The 22,658-nt window shown below is 50.7% G+C and overlaps 1 protein-coding gene across 5 annotated transcripts in view; it reads right to left on the minus strand.

The window, feature by feature from the left end:
- Positions 1–1,386: 1,386 nt before the first annotated feature.
- Positions 1,387–22,658, minus strand: part of SUSD6 (sushi domain containing 6) — a 93,750-nt gene continuing 72,478 nt past the window's right edge. For all 5 annotated transcript variants that reach the window (XM_060140352.1, XM_060140362.1, XM_060140391.1 and 2 more), the window contains 4 exons: positions 11,887–12,084; positions 10,779–10,917; positions 7,199–7,617; positions 1,387–5,239 (listed from right to left, as the gene is read on the minus strand). In XM_060140352.1, coding sequence (XP_059996335.1) covers positions 5,214–5,239; positions 7,199–7,617; positions 10,779–10,917; positions 11,887–12,084 — 782 coding nt within the window. In that variant the 3' untranslated portion in view covers positions 1,387–5,213. The remainder of the gene's footprint in view (positions 5,240–7,198; positions 7,618–10,778; positions 10,918–11,886; positions 12,085–22,658) is intronic.

Genomic DNA, 22,658 nt, shown 5'->3' on the forward strand with positions numbered 1-22,658 from the left:
TCACCTCTTGAGGCCTCACTTACATTCTATATCGTCTGGGGCTCTGGGCAGGGATGGTGCCCACCTTGCAGAGCTGCTGTGTGGGTTCCATGAGTTTATACACACGGAGTACTTAGAAGCCTGCCTGGTACGGAGTAAGTGCTTTTTAACGATCAGCTTTTATCACCATTACTCCTATTGGTACAATACTCTTCTCTTCCTCTCCTTGCAATTAATGTCAGTGATGTCTGTGCGGACCCTTCTGAGGACTGGTGCTCTGAGGCTGAGACTGGGTGTTTGGCACAGATGTCCCTAGAATGTTTTCCCACCTGACACTGTTAGAGAAACACATCCTGACCATTACCCCAAGGGCAAATTTAAGGGTGGCATGGTTTTCAATGCCAAAATACCCTGTACATCTCTCTACTCACACCCTTGACTTTACTACCGGTTGCAACTGCTCGAGTACTGTCGGCCTCTCCTACCTGGCAATGATGACCTCTTCACCTCTATGTCCTCTGCCCTTTCATCTCTAGATCTCGATCATTTCCCCTCCCCAAACTGTGCCTTCCATTTCCCCATCTCAGAGAATGGTGTTGCTGTTTACCTAGCTGCTCAAACTGCCTTATTTCCCACAAGACCAACAACTCCTTACATGGTCTCCAGGTACTTATGTTATATCCCCCTAAATTCATTCTTCTTAAGAGACGGAGATAGCTTCCCAAAAAAACAAACAAAAAAACCCCCAGAGCTTACTAAGTCATTCTATTACTTAAAACCATTAAGGCACTTGTTGCCCTTAGGATGAAGTGAAACTTCTCAGCTTGGCTGGCCGGGGCCTCCTACCACTGGCCTCTGCTTACCCCGCTCAGCCCGTCCTGAGCCACTCTGCCCTCAGCCCTGCCTGCGGCGGCCCTACACTCCTTTCAGTTTCTCAAACTAAATGTGCTTTTCTGCTGCCTTCACACCCACACACACATCGTGCCCTGCTCCGCAGCCTCACTCTTCTGGCCCTTCGCATCTCAGCTCACGTGGCATCTCATCCAAAAGGTGTTTCTGACCGTCCCCCAACATAACTTCGGTGATCACAGCCATCACTGCATAGTGTTGTGACTGTCTGCTTTCCTGATACGTTAGGAATTCCATGCAGGCCCCAAACTCACGGTGTTGCTCACTGCCGAATCCCAGCGTGAGCACAGTGGGGGGCACACTAAGAGCACTAAAAAACCAAGAGAAGTGATGTATTTCCACTTACGTTTGTGGTCTCCCTTCCCTGTACCTTCATCCTGTCTCCTCTTACCAGGTACCTCTCTCCCCAGAGCTAGCGCTTCATCCCTTCACGAGCTCCTGCCCATAGGAGGGTTGCTGCAAAAACTTTCTGGAAGGATCACATCTCTCACAACTGCCTTCATAAGAACTTTTTTTTAATTATTATTATTTAGAAATGCAGTTATATACATAGAACAATTAAAATTAAATTAAACTTTGTACAAATATTAAAATACTATCTTCACACCCACTGCAATGTACAGGATACCAAAAAATATATATATAAAATAAAATAAAGCAAACCCAAACTGACTGACATCCTGCACAGTCAATGATGCGTGTGTCATGTGAAACCATTGCAGAGATTCCATAGTGGTGTGATGAGAAGCCTGGGCAGGGTGTGGTGGGCTGCCAGGCAACCCTCCTCGTCCCTCTCTCCTCCCTGCTTGGCGATCCGAGTGCTCTGCCCCTGCATCTTCCCCAGCTCCTAGCAGAGGGCTCAGCCTTGGGGTTCTCATTCAAGATTCTACCAGATTTTCAACTGGCGGTTAAGAGGAGTCGCTTCCCAGGAAAGTTGAGCCTGCCTTTCCCTCTCTGGGGAACTGGCTACTCTACCACTCGGTGCACCCATATGTCAAAAAAAATCCTCTCGGAGCCCCTCACCGGACACCAGTAATGACAGGCCCGATGCTGAGAGCCAGGAGCCCTAGCAGGCTCCACGAGAAACGCTCCCAGCCTCTATCCTCAGCAAAGCACATCTGGAATTAAGCTGTCAAGCCCGTGTCCCTTCCCTCCTGGGCCCGTTATTCTCAAGGTGGGGGGCGGGGGGGAGGAGGGGAACAGGCAAGGATCTAGAAATATTTGCAGCATTTTCCATTCTCTACGTAAAGATGTTCCCTGGGAATGGAAGTGACACTGTTATGTAGAAAGCAAGTGGTTTGAGCTCTTCTGGGATGGGGAGGGGAAAGGCCGAGTGCTAGGATTCCTGTGCCACCACTAACTTAGCAGGAAAAGTGTACCTTTGTCTGTCTTGCCATCCAGCTTCTCCACGGAGCTTTAAAGCTGGGGGAAGGGGAGAGGAGGAGGGCAGGAAGAATGCGGATGACAACGTGAGTTCTGTTTGCAAATGGAGTGTTAGCAGGATATACATTGAAATACCTTATAAAACCAAAAGAACTCACAAAGTGGCCAGGACTCGGCCCATTTCACGGTTCGCACCCAGTGAAGTGGGAGCATAGCACACAAAACTCAAAAATGGCAAAAGATAGAGCCTACGTGCTGAACTAAGGCATTGAAAGGGATGGAAATTTTAAGTAATTTTCACCACATACTGGCCCTTGAAAGTCACTGGAATGTGACTGCAAGTTGCCAGGATATAAAACCTGCACTGAGTCAGCTCATGTATGCAAAACAAACAAACAAAACAAAACACCCCTTTTTAAAAGTCCTTTGGTGCCAACCGTTCTCCTGGGCAAGTCCTCTGCTGGACTCCCCTGGAGGGGAGCCCGGGAAGCCAGACCATGGGCAGTTTTCCCCACCTGCTCCAGGCCCCTCTGGCAGCCCCAAGCACCACCTTGTCTCTCAGCCAGGCCCCACTCCAAGGCAGCTGTGGGGGGGCCCTGATCCTTCGCAAGGGACAAAGGCCAGAAGCTCTAGAAACAGCAGTGCATGGCTGATGTGGGAGCAGAAAGCTCACTGCGGTAAGCCGTCGTGGGTGTCAGCAGCAATGAGGCTGGCTCTGCACTCACAGGCCGGGGGACTCCGGGAGGCCCCAGCAAAGCCAGTGACGTGGGGGACGTGGCAGGGAGGTTCCTGACTTTTCCCTCTTCCCTACCGGGTGGCAAGTCTGGGCTTGTGATCCCCAGGGCGGGCGGGCCAAGGGGAAGAAGGGTTCAGAGGGCAGGGGGGCCAAGCCGGTCACCTCTGTGGCTGAATATACCGCAAACAAAAAGTGCAATCTCTTGGGTGAGAAACCCAGAGTAACTGGATAGAAAAAGGTAAGAGCTTCCATTTAGAGAAAGATCCTAGACTAGAATTCAGCTGTTGGAAGATTGGGCAACAGAAGCTGCAGGCTCAGCAATGAGACTTTGGATGCCTCCCGCTGGTCCCCACTGGTCCCTGCTCTCTTTTGGAGGAAGACAAGGGCTGCCGGTGGGTGGAACAGAACCTGTGCAGGGTGAAGCGGCGGGGCCGGGGACCCTGCCCTCCAGATGGGCCCCGTGCCAGCAACGGCCAGCAGGCACGTCTCCAAAAACGGCCTCTTCTGAGGCCAAGGACAGCCCTGCTCCGTTCCGTCTCCCTCCCTCCAGCTCTCGGGCCAGGGCTGAGGGCACACAGCACGAGAGGGCTCGCGCGGGGAGGAGCCGGACGCACGCAGGCGCTGCCCTCACCTGAGCCGAGGGAAGACTACAGGGGCGGCGAGCCCCCTGGCAGAGCCCGGAGTAAAGTGCGCGCGCGTGAGTGGAGGCGGGAGGCAGAGGGCGGGCCATTCGTTCTTCTCCTCTTGGAGGCCACCCGCAGCCACGCCGGAGCTACCCTGTCAGGCCAGGAACTGAAAACACATCGGGCTCTACTATTTTCACCACCCCAGGCAGAGGCTGGGGGAAGGAGCGGAGGCGCGGTGCTTCAGAAACAAAACAGTAACACGCGCTCCGTAGTGCCACATCTCCTGAAGAGGCAGCAGCCCTGTCAGTGCGGGACCCTCGGCCGAGGGAGCGGCCCCAGCAGGGCCCCGGAGCCAGGCTGCTTCCAAACCATCTCCATCAACAAGCTGGGGGGGGGGGTGTGCCAACTGTGTCTTGGGCCCTCCCGGTGCCGGGAAGATCAGGGAGTCGTTTGCCAGCTATGACGAGTGGAGGGGCGGCAGGGGAGGGTGGAACGAGGAAAAGCAGCAGCGAGGCAAGCAGCAGGATGCTTCCTGGGCACAGTTACTAAGGCACGTGACTGTGGTGAGGAGGACCCTCAGGACCGGGGCGGAGCTGCCTGCAGCTGCCTGGGGACACGGTCGGCCGGCGCCTCTCAGGCCCCCTTCCCTCACCATGAACCCAGAACAGGGCAACTGGCCCCAACTGCCAGCGACCAGATGGGCATCTCATGGCATCTCAGCAACACTCCCGACCCGTGGATGATACGCCTCAGGCCTCGGCCGGCAAGGAAGCCGGAGCTGCGCAGGATCAAACCCAGGAGGCCGCATGCAACTCCCCCCTATGCTCCAGGGAAAGAGAAAAGACCGGGGCCAGGAAGGCCAGATGCTGGAAGTAGGAAGTGAGAACTTGCATATGCGGAAGGCGATCGATCATTATCAGCCACCGTCCTCCCCTCCCTTGGGATCTTCTGGATGCTTCTTGGAAACTCGACAGGGCCAGGCGCTGGCACCTCTGAGCTACAGAGCTGGGCGCTGGGACAGCTCAGGCCAAGGGAGCCACAGCTTGCCCCAATTCGAGCCACTATCGGATCTGCTCCTGCTAAGGGCCGCGGTGCCAGCCCCCGAAGGAGACAGGCCAGACCCAGGCCCGGCCCCCTGCGTGGCAGAGTGCCGCCACCAAGGCTTGCAGGACAGCAACAAGCCCGCAGGACAGGGACACTGGACGGGCGGGAGGAAGGCACAAGTAAACGCAGCGCTCTCGGGCCCACGGGGGCTGCCGCCCAAGCGCTCGCTCGCTGGAGCGGACCCGGAGGGCTCGGGGAAGGAAGGGCTCAATCCAGCACATTCAACGATGTCCCCGACACAGACGGGAAGGCTGGGCCAGGCAAAAAGCCAGCTCCTCCAGCTGTCCAGCAGGCAGATGGTGAGAATCTTCCTTGAGTTTCCAGCCAAGGTGGGCCTGCAGGCCCTCAGAGATACAGAGATACACAGATACACAGGTGGCAGCTCAGGTATCCGGGCAGGGCAGCTGGAGTACGCGGTGCTCAAACCCACAGGGAGAGGGAGGGAGGGCAGAGAGGAGAGAAGCCAGCGGCAGCCCTCATGCTTCTTTCAACAGTGGGATATCTGCGGGCAGAGGAGGACGGAGAGCACAGTGGTTAGCCCGTGTGAGTGACTCTGCAGCACACCTGACCCCGTCGCAGGGATCCTATGTTTAAAGAAATAAAATGCCCTGTTCACAGGCTTCTAGGTAGCCTAAATCCCTCACCCTTTTCTACGCCTTCCTTGCTCATCTCTCCCTCTGCCTGGGTGACAAAATCTGAACATTCAGTCGGGTATTCAAACCCCTTCTGGTCCTACCACCTTGAACCCTCTTCTCTGCTTTAACTATGCTGGTTTAGTTGCTTCTCTTTCTATCCTTATTCTCGCCCTATGAGGCTCCTGAGCCCTGGTTAAGTCTCACCTCCTCCTTCAAGCCATCCTCCAGCTGTGTGATACTGAGTAAATCACTCCCCGTCTCTGGGTCTTGGTTGACTCATCTGTCACCGGGCTTAGACTGACACCTTAAGGGCCTGGCTTCCTTCAGTACTGTCAGCCCCAGACAGCTCAGGCTTAGCCTGCAACCAACTCGATAACCTATGCGTCTTGTTCTTTTGCACTCCTCATTCTGACATGGACCCTACCACTCTTGGTTCCATTTTTTCTCAAGTATAGGCCCCATCTTCCCAACTGACTGACAATCCATGTGGGCAGAGAGCATGTTTCACAGCTCTTCCCATCACACCTGAAAGCTAATCCAGCACCTGGCACAGAGGGGCTCTTAGAAACGCTTGTTCAATACCTGGGACAAAGCAAGGGAGCAAAAGGAGAAGACGGGAGAAGAGCTGGCACCACCCTGGCTCCTCAGGAAGGATAAGGGCTGAGGCTTGTGTCAATACGTGCAGACATACAATAGGCAAAGCTGGCTGCCCGTGGGGTCACTGGCTTCCACCTTTAAACCCTGGCCACCTATTTAGTGGCCCCTTCCTAGCTCTACATCCCACCAAGAGAAAAGCAGGCATGCTGCTGACAATCAGGAAACCCTACGCCTGATCTGCACTTAAGAACTTCCAACTTCTTTGCTTTCAGCTATTCTAAACCATACACATGAACTGTGCCCAGGACTCCCAGGGAACAGAGAGTTTTCTCTAAGGCTCTTTTACGGGGGGGGGGGGGGGGGGTTGGTAAGTATAGAAGTCCTCACTTTCTAAAGGGAAACATCTAGATTCGGTCTGCATCCTGAAACACAGTGGGATTTTACGTAAAGATGTTTTTTAAAGTGACAGAGTCAATCCCGATGTTCGACTCTCCAGGCTCCCGTAAAGGCAGAGGTGTCAGGAGGGGGCAATTTTGTTCTCTGGCTGGTTTGCCACAAAGGACCTGGAGTGACCTGGGAGGCAGCATGGCACCATGGGGCTATAACGCAAGTTTGGGAGCAGATCCATCGGCTTCAAATCCCAGCTCAGCCACCTACCAATGGGCAAGTGACTTAACCTCTTTGAGCCTCAGTATCCCTATCTGTAAAATGGGGCTGGTAATAATACCCACTTCTCAGGATCACTGTGAGGTCTGACTGACACAGAGCAAGAAAACCAACTAGCACGGGACCTGGCATGCTCCCCTTTAAAATGAAGCAGCTGGAATGCTCCGGGAAAGGCAGGCTCAGTTTCCTCTGTCATAAGACCCCACACCTCCTTGTTATTCCTGTTCTTTCAGGAACATAAAAATTATGACAAGAGGACAGGCCCCACTCCACCTCCAACTGGCTGTCTACCCTTTGATTTAGCATATCCCTGAGGCCATGAATAGTTTCGGAGACTCCAAACCTATTAAAATTCACAGACAACAGTGAAAAGCCTCCCTATACAGAGCCCAAAGGCCTACCTGGGGCTCCGAGGGTAAAATTCTATTTTGTAGGATAATCCCCCAGGTATTATCTTTCTTTGCGGCCAGATACACCAATTATCAGAAAGGTTCGCCTTCCTTCCTCACTCCCAGCAAGGACCCTGAGCAGATAATAACTTACGATCAGCACCGAGCACCTACCATCTGTGTAGTCCTCCGACGTGAGGCTTTGTATGTCGCTGTTCTCTGAATCTGGGGCTTCTTTGTGTGCCACTCGGCTGTTCCCTGAGCCGGCCACCCAGGAAGAGGGGGCTGCCTGATGCACCATCACAGTCTCCGAGCCCCGAGAGCCCCGGGCTTCACACAGTCCAGGCTGGCCTGGGGCCTCCTCCTCTCCACCTGCGGAGGAGCAGGCCCCCTGGTCCTGCAGCTGCTGCTCCCTTGGCCCGCTCCTCCCACTGGGCCCAGACCCTTCTGACAGCACAATCTGCACTCTGGGGTCAGCGGGCGGCACACAGTGACCGGAACTGCCGTACACAGCCTCCTCATACGACGGCAGCGCAACCTGGACTCCATCCACCATGATGGACACCTGGTCCCCGGACACCCCCTGGTCACGCCTGCATCCGTAGGGAAGGACAAAGGAAGAATCAGAATACACGCACAGGTAAATATCACAATATCAACACCACCAACCGTTTCTGACCACTTACTATGGTACCCGGCATGGCACTAAGGGCTTTACACACGTTGCCCCACTGAGTCCTCACCTGAGTCCTTTCAGGTAGATTGACCAAGAATGCAGATGAGGCTCAGAGTAGTTAAGTAACCTACCCAGTCGCACAGCTGGTAAGGGAGGAAGCTAGGATGTGAATCCATTCCACCTGCTTCCAAAGACTGTGTTCTTAACCTCTGGGTACACAGGCACCTAGCTCTCTGGTCCTGTGCAAAAACGAGAAAGCTAGAGACCCAGAAATAAAGCCATTCACTCAGCACAGCTAAGACAGGAAAGTGGGAGAATGATGGCTACAAATACCCGTGAATATACCCCTGCCTGCGCACTTCATGCGGGTATACTGTATGGTATGTAACTGACATCTCCGTCAAGCTCCTTTTAAAAAGAGGAGGAGGAAAAGCAGCACCGTGGTCTGGAAATGGGACACTGGACGCAAAAACTGAAGAATTTTATTCTTTTGACTCAGCCACTTTGCTTGCCTTTTATTTAGTTTTCTTTAACTTCGTAAACTTAAAAAAATATGTGAATTATAACACAAATATTAGCCAAACATTGAAAAATGTACAGCTGACTCATTCCAGAGGTAACGTGGCGTACAAACCCTAGCTGGGTCAAGAAACAACGCTGCTGGTACCGCCCAGCCCACCCCCACCGCGTCCATTCCTATCGCCTCACCAGCAAAAGCAACCACGATCCTGACTCTCATGAAAATCGTTCCTTTGACTTTTATTTTAGTAATTTTACTGCCTAAACATGAATCCTTCAACACCAGTTATTTCTGCATATTTCTGATCTTTATATGAATGGGAAAGACAATAAATGCGCGCGCGCGCACGCGTGCGTGTGTGTGTGTGTGTGTGTCTGGCTTTTATTTAACTCAACATTATAACATAACGTTTGGGAGATTTATCCATGCAAATACTTCTTTTCTGAATTACTTTTATATATGCGCTTTTTTTTGGCCACTGTGAGGCTTGCAGGATCTTAGTTCCCAGGCCACAGATTGAACCCAGGCCCCCGGCAGTGGAAGGGCAGAGTCCTAACCATTAGACCACCAGGGAATTCCTGAACCATTCTGAAAATAAGTTATTTCTTACTAATTAAGACAGTAGTTAGCACACACCTCCCAAGAACCTCTTTTCCTATGTTAACTACAACAATATTTACATCCTGGAAATAACATTGGTATAATACTGTAATACAAATGTTCCCAACTACCCAAAAATATATCTGCTTCAGCTGCTGTCTTGTTTGTTTTCATCCACAATCCAATTGTGGATCATGCATTGCACTTAGTTGTCCTGTCTCTTGCATCTCTTTTAATCTAGAACAGGCCAATCTCAGCCTAGAACACTACACGCCACAGCACTGTCTGTGATGTCATGTCCTCTTCTGTGTGTCACACCAGGAGACAGTAAGGTCTATGGCTGGACCATATTATTATTGCTGGACTGTTTTATTTGTTCTCAATTTCCTCACCTGTACCTGCAGATAAAAATCTGTACTACCCAGTTCAAATGGCACACACACAGTGAGGATGACAGAAGTGGCACTCATAAAAGTGCTCAGACATTTCTGGAAAGAAGGGAAACTTTGATGGCAGGGTGGCATCCGAAAGCAGAGTGCATCCTGGCATGCGCTTAACTTTCGTTATTCAAAATAACATTTTTTTTTTTGTTTAAAAAGTAATAGATGTACAAAATTTAAACAGGGTCTATAATGAAACCCAAATCTCCCTGCCTCTTAGGCAAAATCAGTTACTTTGAACACACTGACTAGTTAACTACCAGGGGAAAATGATCCCTAATTTGGAAGAAATGAGGAACAGCTCGAGTTGACTTTACATGGCAGTAGCCAATTCTTTCAAATAAACAGTCCCTTCCAAATCTTCTCTAGTCTACTAATTGTTTAACTACCTTTAAAAATAGCTGCTACCCCCTGCCCCAAACAAAACAAAATAACAAGATGAAAGAAGAATCACACACACAGTACACACAGATATTAAACCGGTCCTTGTCTGTGCATTCCAAACCAGGAGCATTTTATTTAATGCAGTTTAGTCTGCTCCTTCGTGCCTGTGCCTGACAACAGTCACTGAGGAAGGGCTGTGGATGGACATAAACTGTTTTCTTCAGAGGGAACGAGGAAGGGCCAGGGCAACCCAAGCAGGTAAGGGGGCCATGCCAGCCTGGGAGAGTCCACCATGAGGGACCCACCGGGGGCCAGGTCCCCACCATTGGCCATCCCCACCCCAACCTCACCTATCCAGTCTGGGATGGTTTGTGGCTGGTGCACTCACCTGGAATAAGGAAAGTGACAAAGGCAGGCAAGAAAACCACTTCCTCGGTTTCCAGTATGGTATAGTGCAGTGCTTGCCAATCCCAGCTGCACGTCAGAACCACCTGGGGAGCTTTTTAAACCACTAATGCCAGGCACCCATCCCAAACTAAAGAAATCAGAATGTCTGGGGATGGAGGCCCAGGTGCTGGCGTTTGTTTTTAGTTTCCCACAGGTGCCTCTACGTGCATCCAGGAGAGGGGAACAGGGAGACAGGGCAGTGGCTCACACCCATGAGCCTGCATCTGAAACGCTTGGAGGGCCTGAGAAACACAGAGTTTCTCATTCTGTTGGTCTGGGGTGGGGCCTGAAAATCTGCATTCCTAACAAGCTCCCAGGTGATGCTGATCCTGCTGGGACCACACTTTGGGAACCATTGATGTAGGGGAAATAACATGCCACTCGAGTTGGACAGACTGGGGTTTAAATCTCACCTCTGTCGTCACCTAGAGGGAGGACCCTGAGTGAATGACTTAACCGCTCTGAGCCTCAGTTTCCTAATCTGCAACGATCCTGTGAGGATGAAGACAATGTATGCAAAGCAAAAGCACAGTGCCAGGCACATCTGGAAGCTTAACACACGGCAGGGCCCTCCCCTTCCCCCGGGTGCACACAGACCAGCAGAGGCCAGCAGGCCCTCCAGCACCCCTCTGCCAGCCAAAGGCCAGCCTCCACCGTGACGCACGCCACCCGCTGCCACTGGCTCACCTGCTGTGATGGAAAGACTTCAGCTTTGGCTGCAGCAGCACAAACAGCACCACCAGGAGGAGAATGAGCGCCACGGAGCTGGCAGTGGAAGCCACGATGGACAGCGTGGGGACCCCGAGTGACGTGTGGGCGTCTTTGTCTACGGGAACAAGCCATCGTCAGACGTGTTTTGTACCCTGACACACGGAACGTGAGCCCCACGGCTGACCTTGTCAAGGGCCCCCTGCACAGTGCCACGCTGAGACATGCTCCGTACGGCCAGGGCCACTTTTGGAGTAACGGTGCAGAGTGGCTTTTACATCAGGGAAAGGGGACATTTCCCTATTCTGTTCCTGAATCTAAAATTCCCTTCACTTCACTTCACTTCCCTAGAGGTCTTACCTTTATAAACCCCATCTGATCCTGTCCTTAAGAGCAGGCTGGAAGACATGAACCATCCAAATGCACACATCATTCCACCATCTGAAGTCCCACCCATGTGGCAGGAAAATTTATAAGAACAGGGCGGTAATAACAATCTGTTCTAAGATCCTGCAGCTTCAGTTGTAAACCTCAGGCCTGTCCCCACCCTTCTCTGGGGTGTCACGGTCTTGAAGTTCGAGTGAAAGCACAAAGATGGCTGCATGACACACTCTCCCGCAGGCAGCTGGATTTCCTGTCATGCATGACAGGAGGAGGCGGAGGGGGACAGGTCTTCTGGCCAGCTGGACTGCAGCTCCGTGACAAAACAGTCCACTTCCATTCAAGGAAAAATAATATAAAAGAGACACTACAGAAGGTGCTCGCACCGCGCTCATGGGTTAGCAGAACACAGTCGGAGGTCACCGGCACTGGGCTAGGCAAACAAGAGATCCAGTGCATCAAAGGGACTTTACATAGCACAGCAGATGCCTCGGTAGCTCGGCTGAAATGCACTGGGACACGCACCAGCAATCCAAATGCCTTTCACAGAGACATGAAATCCCAAAGGAAAGGAGGCTGCAGGGCATCCGAAGGGCCATATGCTGCCCCACAGCACAGGGTGCTCCAGAGGGAGCAGGTACCACTTCCCGGGAGTTAGAAGAAAGCAGGAGCCCAGCAGCACCCCTTACTCATCCGCCAAACTGACCCTCGTTGAGATGACAGCTGATCTCCATGGCGGGCTTCCACTCGCCATTCTTACACGTCAGGTACTTGTAATCACCCTTCAACATGTAGCCTTCAGCACACAGGTACTCGATGACGCTGCCCGAGTTCAGGGGGTCTCTACAGGGCCGGGGGTGGCAGATGTAGCCACCATTCTCTGGCTCCGGGGGCAGGGAACACACTGCAAAGACAGAGAGAGCAGAGGTACAGTGGTGAGGTTTTCCAGCGAGACTGCCGTCAGCGACAAAGAGGGGCAGCTCTGAGGGCTTCAGCAGGAAACACACCAGGAGCAAAGAGCCAGCCCCTTGGAAAGGCAGCCGGCCAAACTCTGCAAGTTCAGGTTGCCAATGACAGAGGGAGGCGCCCTGGCAACAGGGGAAGCTTGGCTGCTTGCAGCACTTCCCCTCGCCCTCCCTCCCCAGCACTGCGCCTTAGGACAACTGCATCCATCACTGAACAGTAGACTTCGACAAAGCTGAACTCGCAGAGATCTAGTGCATGTGGGGCTTTTTCAGCATTTTATTCTTTTATGATTACAAATTGTGTATTCTTTTTTTTTTAACTCTCAGTCTATCCCTCCCCCTGCCACCCTTCCCCCCTGGTAACCATAAGTTCATTCTCTAAGTCTGTGAGTCTGTTTCTGTTTTGTAGATAAGTTCATTTGTATCTTTTTTTTAGATTCCACATAAAAGTGATATATATTTGTCTTTCTCTTTCCCTGACTTACTTCACTTAGTATGATAATCTCCAGGGCCACCCATGGTACATATGTACAATGGAGTATTACTCAGCCGAGAAAAAAGAATGAGATAATGCATCGCACAATGTGGTTTCAATAAAACTCACTGAAATACACAACGAATCAGAGTGACAGGTGATAAAACACTGGTAACCTGCACAGGGGAAACATTAGCCTTGTTTCCAACATCAGTACCAGAAAGGATTCCTTCGCATGATAAAAATGTGACTTCTTGGCATCAGAGGGGATTTCTGATGCATTTCCTGGGAGGCTTCCCAGGCCCCCATGCACCACCCATTCCCTGACTAGAGCGGTCACTGGCATCACTCGTCTCTATCCCATGGTAACGCCCATTATTTTTCATTCAGGTAGGACTGTTTAGCTTTAAAAGCACCTTCATTGACCTCCTATCTTATTTATTCCTCTGACAACTCCGTGAGGTAGTTATCATTCCTCCCTTTGAAGATGAGGACACTGGCCCACAAAAGTTAAATGACTTTTAGCCAAGTCAGGCAGACCTGGGAGCAGAGCCAGGGCTTCCGATTGTAAAACGTGTGCTCTTCCCACCAGCAGACACTGCTTCCACCCTAGGAGTGAGCGGGCCTTTAAGGAGTGCATATATGTCAAGGTTGCCTCCCCTATGAACAGGTCAGTTAGGGAGATGGCAAGTGGTACCTAAGTGTGGTGGGAACGCTGGTGTATAGGTAAGTTGCAGTAATACATCAGAGGAGCCGGAAGGCCTGAGCAGCCCAGGGAGAAGGCAGCCTCCCCTTCTGAGCCTGGACAGACACTACAGAACTGAAGTCCCCAGGCAATGGATCATGGGGTATGCCTAGCAAAAACAGGAGGGGACAGGAGGGGCACTATGGGATCACTGTTAAGAAGGCTGGGCTGGCGGAGAAGACATGCTGGCAGGTGGCCAGGCACCGACAAACTTCAACTTACCACAAGCCTTACCTACCAAGGCAGGAAAGATGAAAGTCTCTAAAGGACATTTGATTCTGCTGACAAATACCCTGTCCCCATCGTGACTACCACAAGGACATCAGTATGAGAATAAGAACTGCTGGGTTTCTTTTCTTCACTTCCTCTAACAGACCTGGAGCCTCTGACTGTCTGAGAAAAGGTGCTCTCCCTTCATGGGACCACCCACCACTCTCTCACCAAATGCCACTTCCCTTCAACCTGCTATTAAGCAAGATGACTGCCAGCCAGGCTGTGGGGTGGATACTAAGTCGAAAAAGAGATGGTGGCTCCCTGCCCTTGGGCTGCTGATCACTGAGACTAGGAGAAAAGACTCCATATTTAAAGCTGTTAAAACCCTGGGGCAGGTCCACAGGGATCCAGAGACGTCTAGGCAGCCTCTCTGAACCCGGCAGATGAGCCCAGCAAGCCCCCTCAGTCCCCTCTAAGCACACACCTCCTCCTCTAGACTCCTCCCACACCACCCACCTCACCCACCTCGCCTCTAGACTCCTCCCACACCACCCACCCACCTTGAACAGGAGGGAGACACCGGCATCACATTCCTTCTGGCGCCTCTCTCAACTCTGGCCAAGCAGTTCAAAGAGCCGGCCAGCTGGATTTCCAAAGGAACCTCAGCAAACTGCTTTACCCTTTACACTTACCCTCTTTTGTTCAGGGCAACAAGCCTGCCACAGATTCTCCCGGCTCTCCTTGGGTTGTGTCTAATTGGTTCATTTCCTCAGGGTAATTAATGATGAGCACCCAGGGGGCACTTCCCGAAAACAGGCAGGACCCACTTACAGGTCCAGTGTGCTGGGGAAGACAGTCCCAGGGGAAGGGCTGCTCATTCTAAAACCATTCCCGCTCTGCTGGGTACTTCTGCCCATAAAGCCCACATCTTCACGGAATCTCTGAAAGGGGCCCTGGTCATCACCTGGCACCCATTTTTTACGTGCAAAAAATGAGGTCTACAGAGAGGCGACTTACAATTCTATTTCAATTCAACTAATATTTACTGATTACTGTGTAGGGATCATTGTGCTATGCTCTGAAAAAGGATAGAAAGATAAGCACTTCAGGTACTTGTAGCCAAATAGGGGTATGACAAGTAAGTCCACACATATATTTTTTAATTAATTAATTAGGTTGGTTGCAGCAGGTCTTAGTTGTGGTAGGTGGGCTCCTTAGTTGCGGCTCGCTGGCTCCTTAGTTGTGGCATGCGAACTCTTAGTTGCGGCATGCATGTGGGATCTAGTTCCCTGACCAGGGATCAAACCCGGGCCCCCTGCACTGGGAGCTTGGAGTCTTAACCACTGCGTCACCAGGGAAGTCCCAACACATATATTTTAAAAGTTGCTTTCTTCACGGCTTCTGGGTTTTGTGTCTTGGCTAAGGACATTTTCCTAAACATACTCTCCAATATCTTCTTCTAATGTTTTATAGACTGGGTCCTTTGTTATGCAGATAATACCTTCATAGAAAAAAAAAAATCTTAGGAAACATATACATGGTACAAAATCCAAAAAGGAAGAGGGTGAATGTGGAAAGTAAGCCCTTCTCCTTTCCTAGTCAGTGCCTCTCTCCAAAGATACTCCACACAGATTTATTCTAATACACATCAAAGAAAGGGATTAGTGTCACAAGAGAGGGAACTCAGAGCAGGAGAGACCAGCGTTGTGTGGGGAACGGCTGGGAACAGCTCGCGGAGGAAGTGGCATTTCCAATGGGGCTTGATTTCAGCAAGAAAGGAGGTGGTGGTTTGAAGCTAATGCGCCAAAGTGGGACCGTGTAGATGAAGCCCAGAGAGCAGCAAGTAGCCTAGGTTAGCTTGGCTGCATAAGAAAACTTGGCCGAATGAATAAATAAATAAAATATAATGATAACAGTAGTAGTAGTAATAATAATACTGTGATGAAACCATCTTGTAGAGGCGTTGGCTGCAACAGGAGGTGTTTATACTATATTCAATGGGCAGAATTACAAGAGGAGCTGAATTTGATATAAGATGGACAGAAGTTGAGAGAGCTTTTAGGGTAGGTCAGCTGTAGAGCAACCCCTGCATGGTGAAATACACTGGACAAAAGTTCTTTTATGTTTGTCTATGAGGATCATACAAAGGAAACAAACTACACTACGTTAGGTTCAGCGTCACAAAGGGACTGCCCCAGGTCCGAGGAAGAAATAAGGAGGCCTTAGAAGGAAAAGTCAGAAAAAGGCAAGATTGTTTTAAGACGCCAAGAACATAAGGAAAAAAATATGGCCCAATCAAAGAGCAGAGTGGGAGAGCCGTGGCAAAGAGCAGGTGCTGGAGAGATCCTCTCAGTGACGCCTGGGGTTCACAGGAACGGGAAGAACATCAGGAAGAGCAAATAAATCATTCAGTGGCTTCCGGAAGCCCCTGTTCTGGGCAAGAGGCTGACTTAATCAGGCGTGCTCTAGGACAACCCCAGGTCCGCAGGGGGAGTTTCAAGCTCTGTTCCTAGTTCCAAGAAGACAATGAACTCATCTGATTTGGCAAAGCTGCGTAATTTCAAAAAGAGAGGGAGAAAAGCCAGAAGATGGAAATTTTACAGAAAAAAATCAATTAGCTCTCCTCAGCTTCCTTCTCCGCTTTCTGTTATCTCTTACACCCACTTAGGCCTCCAGTGAGCACAGGAAGCAGCGAGGTAATTCTCCAGGGGGCCCCGCAGAGTGCCTGGAGCACAGCAGTCATTGAGCGAGAGACCCTGTGACCAGCTGGTGAGGGTGCAGACGGAGGAGACGCAAGGCGATCTGGCTGATACTTCTACCCCAGAGTCCCCGCAGCCTAAAACCATCAGCAGAAACCAACAAGAACCCCCAGTCAGCACTTCTAAATGTGTTTTGCTTTTGCCGTTTTGGGGACCAGACTTTTAGGAAGAAGAGACAAATTAAAGACAAAACAAAGTCTTATAAGATTCCGTAACAAGGGAATCAAAACAAGCTCCAGGAATGGCCCTGGGGTCAAAGTGTTCAGTTTAACAAACTGAACAAATACCTGAGCCCCTTTAAAACGAGGTGTGGGGGCGTAGGGAGTGTGAAGATCAGCTTGAGGACAGGAAGCAGACATGTAAACACCTAGCGCAGTTAAAAAGACTCAACCTAAGAGGTGTCCGTCCATCTGATGTCACTTATCAAGAAAACACTATACTCCCACACACAGCGCCTGAGGGCTTAAGAAACTGTGTCAGTGTTCACTTGCAGGTTTGAAATAATGTCGTTTTACACCAAAACCAGTGCACTGGCATTGAGAACACAACTGAGCACAGAGAAATAGGTGCTCAGTGAAGGTGTTCAAAGGATGGCCAGAGAAAAGCTTCCCTGGGAACTCAGGGGAGAAGGAAGTGGTTCCCCCAAACCCACCACACCAACACGGCAGCTGTGGCCATCAGGGACACAGCTGAGGCATTATCAGACGTGTCCCTGTGTGGCTGTAACTCCATCAAACAGTTAAGAGCGAGCCTCTCCTCACAAGACGCTCTAGCAGGGCCACAGAAGTAAAGGAGACAGGACCATGCCCTCAGAAAGTTTACAGTCTACAGGACACGGACACACGCACAGCCAACTCTGATGTAAAGGAAAGAAGGAAGTGTTCAAAGGTGAGCTCTTCTGTTGGCCTGGGGTGACCTTCTGGGTAGGGACATCTTTTCTGTTCATCTGAGAACCGCTGGCGACCAGAGGAAGGTGAGAGCCCAGGCAAAGAGAAACGGGAGAAAGGGGAGGAAGGAATGGATGGAAAGCACACACCTAGCACAATACTGTCCAACAGAAATATGATGCGGCCACACAGGTGATTTTAAATTTTCTTAGTAGCCACATTGAAAATGTACAACTGGTGAAATTCACTTTAATAATATATTTTATTTAACCAATATATGCAAAATACATTTTTGATCGCTCAACGCATAATCAATATAAAAATTTATTAATGCGATATTTTATATTCTTTTCATAATAAGTCAACACTTACAGCACATCTCAAGCCACACTAATCGCATTTCAAGTTCTCAATAGCCACCTGGGGCTAGTGGCCATCGTACAGGACGGCACAGGTGCTAGGGAGCTGAGAACAGTGGGAAGGGTTCAGACCACACAACTGAGTGTGAGACAGGAGGCTAGCAGCAGATGAAGACACCACGGAGCACTGAGGGTCCCTGCAGGTTGCTTTTTAGAGCACTGTCTATGTGCTTGCTCTCAAAGCCCTTTCTTGATATATGAAGGTCCAATTTCTACTTCTAGCCCTCAATGGTTTGCTAGGAACAGAGAGAGCCAGAGAAAAAGCAAGGCAAAAACAGCAAAAAAAAGAAAAGAAAAGAAAAGAAAAAGTTTAGATTTCAAACGTGCAGATTTCTTTTTGCACGTAAGACAAGGAAAATAATAATTATTGCAAACAGCATCATTACGTGTGCCAGGCACTCTTCTGAACTCTCTCTTTACACGAAGCAGGTACTATGTTTTCTCCATTTTATAGTAAGAACAATGCTCCAAGCCACATCTCTAGATGACTCAACAGGCGCTCTGGCTCCTGAGCTGCAGGCCTGACCACGAAGCCACGGTGGGCCTGCAGAGGAGGGCAGGACACCAGGCTCCATTCTGCGGCTCATCCCCCGATGGACTAGGCCTAGGGCCTTTGGAACATCTAGCTACTCTGTGAAAGGTATGAGCTTGCTAGTTCAAAGGGGAGATGATTCTCCTCAAGAAAACCTCCCCAGAAAGTTGGTACTGGGCACTCCAGACAAATGCAAGGGGGGATGGGGTATCACATCTGACTACAGTCTAAAGGTTCCTTCTGAGGTCTCCCTTAGAAATCGCAGTAATTACAGCTCCTAGTCACTGACCATCGACTATATGCCAAGTACCAGTCTAGGCACTTTACATGTTTACCTCATTTCAACTTCACAGAAACCCTGTAAGAAACATTATTATAACATTATACAGGGAAGCAAATTGAGTGAGAGAGGTTAAGAAACTTGCTCAAGGTCACCCAGCAGGTAAGAGGCAGAGTCAGGATTTGAAGCCAGGAGGGGTGGGGCCCACTCCACGGCACTCCCTGGGCAGCAGCAAGGGTGCTGAGCCCAGCTTCTCCTCCCACACCCGCATCTTGGAAGGGGAGCCACAGAGAGAGGAGCCCAGTGACAAAGACAAATCTGGGTGCTGCCCGTGGACACTGGTCTCTCTGGGACTGTTTCAGTACACACAGGCACTGAACCAGATGGCCTCCGAGCCTGCCACTGGCAAATCTGTGTAAGCTGGGTGGACGGCCAGCCTCACCACCTCCTGAGATTCCTTCATAAAAGTCCTACAGCCACCGCAGTTTTGAACTGAGCACAGGGTGTGAGAGGCTCCAGGAAAACCATCCTGTCTGTGCAGAGGCTCCTGCAGCCAGCATCAGGGCAGATTCCTACCCTGGGCACGTGGTGAGGTCAGAGAACCAGGCAGGCGGAGGTCAGTTAACTCAAGAGAGAACCAAGGGCTGCTTCTGTCCATGGCTTTCCCTGGCTTTCTGCCTTCCTGACCCCACTCAAATAGTCAAAAGTCTAAAACAGGCTGCAGCGAGAGGGAAGAGAGGATTTCTCATGCCATTTGCAACCTTCCTCTCCTCTAAGACAAACCTTCCTAGCAGTCAGACAGGAAGCCCATTGTCCTGCCAGGATCCCTTTTCTCATGAGAACTTTCCACATGCCGGGAGGAGGGCCAGCTGCAGGGTGCTCAAGCCCTTCCCAGGGTGTGGCCCTGGAGCCGGGGTGGAGGCTCAGTGGCAGAAGCCACCACGGCTTAGGCTGTCCCCACAGCTCCTCGCAGGCCCCTAGCACCACCTGCCTGAGAGGGGCCCAGCCCAAGCCCTGCTCCGGGGGCCTGGCAGCTCACAAGTGGGTCCGGCTTCAGAGCCTGTCCCTCTTGTCTTAGGCCTGAGTCCCTCACTCCCCCGACCTCACAGGAGAGGGGACATGCCAGCCAGCAGGTCAGAGCCCACAAGAAGGAAGAACATTTTCTTTATTGAACCCTGCCCCAAACATAAAAACTCTTGTCACCTGGAAGTAGCCATCAAAGTCCCTAGTCATTCTGAAAGAAGAAGTGCTCATCCTCTGCCTGGAAACCCTGACCTGAAACTACAACGGGGTCAACTGAAACCCAGCCCATCTTTCAAGACTCAGTTCCAAGGTCGCCTGCTCCAAGACACTGTCCCAAAGAGAACTCAGCAGCACAGGGTAGAGATTACCAGCCTGCGCCTACAGTGAGAGCACCCGGGGTGTGTACCGCTCTGACCGTCTCCCACCACGTGGGCTCAGGGAGATCTTCCTACGCACCAGTTCCCTCATTTGTAAGATGGGGACACTAAAGGTGTGTACCTCACAGGGGCGCTGTGCAGATTCATCACAATCATGCAGGTAAAGTACCCGGTAAAGGGCCTGTCACACTCCAAGTGCTCAATAAACAGCAGCTTATTACTCCTCCTCTGTTTTCCCCTAGCATCTTCACACCTCTCTATAAACACCACTGTATTGCCGTCTCTGCAATTATTTTCTCACAGGTCAGTCCTTCCCCCACCTCTCCATTAACCCACCCACCTACCCAAGCTGTAGGGCAAGCATCTGTTCTCCTTCCTGTTCTGATTCTTGTATTCCCAGAACTCGGCACAGAATCTGGCAGAGAGTAGACGCTTAGTAGAAAACTGACTTGACTTGGAAAATTTTGCCCACATTTCAAGGCACTACCTTGTTTGTAAATGCAAAGGGTCACATGGTTTCCGATTTGAGATAAGTCAGGAGCAGGTAACAGCTGAAACAGGAGGGAAGGGGGCAGGCCACAACCTTTAAAAGAATGACACAGCCACAGGACAAGACAAAACTGGTTAGAACTAACCAGATCCACGATGCCACTTCCAGTGGACCTTGAGCCCCATTATACGCTCATTGTAATGCATTAGCTAAATGGTAACACCCACTAGCGCCATGACAGTCCTGAGGCCAACCATAATAGGTCAAAAAGTGGGCGGTGGCCCAATTCCTGGAAATCCCCGCCCCTTCCCCCAGAAATAGTTGGAATAATCCTCCCACTCATTAGCCTATGAAATTACCCCACCCATAAAAACTAACCACCCCATATTTCCAGAGCCTCTCGCCTTCTGAGATGGCCCACTCTCTGTCTGTGGAGTGTGTTTCTCTCTAAATAAATCCACTTCTTACCCATCACTTTGTCTCTCACTGAATTCTTTCTGCAACGAGACATCAAGAACCTGAGCTTCGTTAAGTCCTGAAACCAGGTGTGTGATCTCAGTTAAAAGACGGTGAGTTCAAGTCCCAATCTCGCTTTAGGCTGGGTTCGAGTCCTGGCACATGGGTTCAAGTCCCAATCTGAGCTGCACGGTTTTACAGCAGAGACTCCCTCTGCATAGTACATCTCATGTTCTCTAAGTTGGCATCTACCAGTGAAAATATTCTCCCAGCCAACCAGGATCAGGGCCACAAAGAGTCAGAGCACGGTCTGATGGATGAATCTGGGTTTGACCTAGGGGCCTGCCCTGCAACCCTGTCAACTGCCTGAGCTCTTCTGAGCCTTGCTCCTTGACAGCCAATACCCACCTCCGTAAAGTGTTTGAGGGGACAGATGAAACTGTGTACCTGAAACTGTCTTGCATCATGCCTGGCACACAGTAGGCACTGATAAATTCTTCACATTTATTTTCACATTGTAAACTCAATTCCCACCTCTGGTTTTTGGAATGGGGCAGGGCAAAGACTCTGGCAAAGAAAAGAAAAAGGACTGCTTCAGAAATTTCTGGATATCTGGAGAGAGGACAGGCAGAGAGCAGAGAAGGAATACTTTGGAGGGGCTTGCTTTGCTACCTCCTCCTCCAGCTCAGTAATATGCCAGCCCCTTCCCCACTTCTCAGCAGAGACTGGGCTGCTCTTGGCTGACAAGTGGCCTCCATAAGGCCTGTTACCCCTTCTCACAGCTCAGGGACTTGGGGGACATGCTGTCAGCTGGGACTGCACGCCCTACCCCACCCCTAAACTGTATGACTGCTATAAAACGGGCAGGCAGGAGGACCACTCGCCTTCTCCTGCTGCTCCAGGCCTGGGCTGTACAGCATCCAAAGCCCCCCACCCAATGCAGTGACCTACAGAGCAGCGCCCACAATTGTCTGCCGCCCCCGCCCCCAGGATGTTGGGACACAAGCAGAGCTAGGGAGCCAGGCCATTCCACAGGCATTAACAAAATGATACTGTGTTCCCTTGAGAGTGGTAGTTAAAGAGTTAAGAGAAAGCAGATGTTTATTTTTTTCCTCATCAGCAATTGCTACTTCCTGGTCTCATCTCCTTCATCCTATCATCTAAGGAAGTTGCACACAAGTCGGCTCTCGCCCTCAGAATTCCTCACCTCCAGGAGGAGGTAGGCTGGTCCTCCGGAGGAAGGCCCCAGTCAGCTGCTTAAGGCACTGTCCAACCTCAGAAGGATAACTGATGAGCGAGTGATAATTAACTTAGGAGTCGGGCTTGGAGTTTACAACAGGGTTGCACTCTTGGGTACAAAGCTCAGAGTTGTGGTTTCATTTCCAATTCTGCCATCTAATGGAAATGCTTCATGCCAAGTCTGGTGCCAGGCACACACAGCAGGCCTTCAAGAAACACCAATTTAAATTTAAAATAAATTTAGAGATCTCTGTTGCCCAACAGGGTGGAAGTGACTAAGAGAATTAACATTTACCACCAGGTGCTACACTAGGCACTTTAAAGTCGCCATCCTAATTAATTCTCCCATCCTGTGAGGAAGGAAAGTGAGGCTCTGAATTTAGTAGTGGCCTGAGGGTACACAGCCACCCAGTAGTAGAGTCTGGATTCCAACTCTGGCTTGCCTTTCCCCCCATTATAGGGAAGCCACCGGTCTACAGATGCCACCAGAAAAACTTACCCCAAGACCTACAGAAGTATAGCATGGGGGTGGGGTCCATCTGACAAATGTTATAGTAATTCCTGTTTGGAGAAGAATGTGGACTGGTGAGTGTGCCTGTGCCCAGAGGACTCAGCTCG

The sequence above is a fragment of the Lagenorhynchus albirostris genome, chromosome 1, assembly GCF_949774975.1.
Source record: "Lagenorhynchus albirostris chromosome 1, mLagAlb1.1, whole genome shotgun sequence".
In the NCBI taxonomy this organism is placed as follows: Eukaryota; Metazoa; Chordata; class Mammalia; order Artiodactyla; family Delphinidae; genus Lagenorhynchus; species Lagenorhynchus albirostris.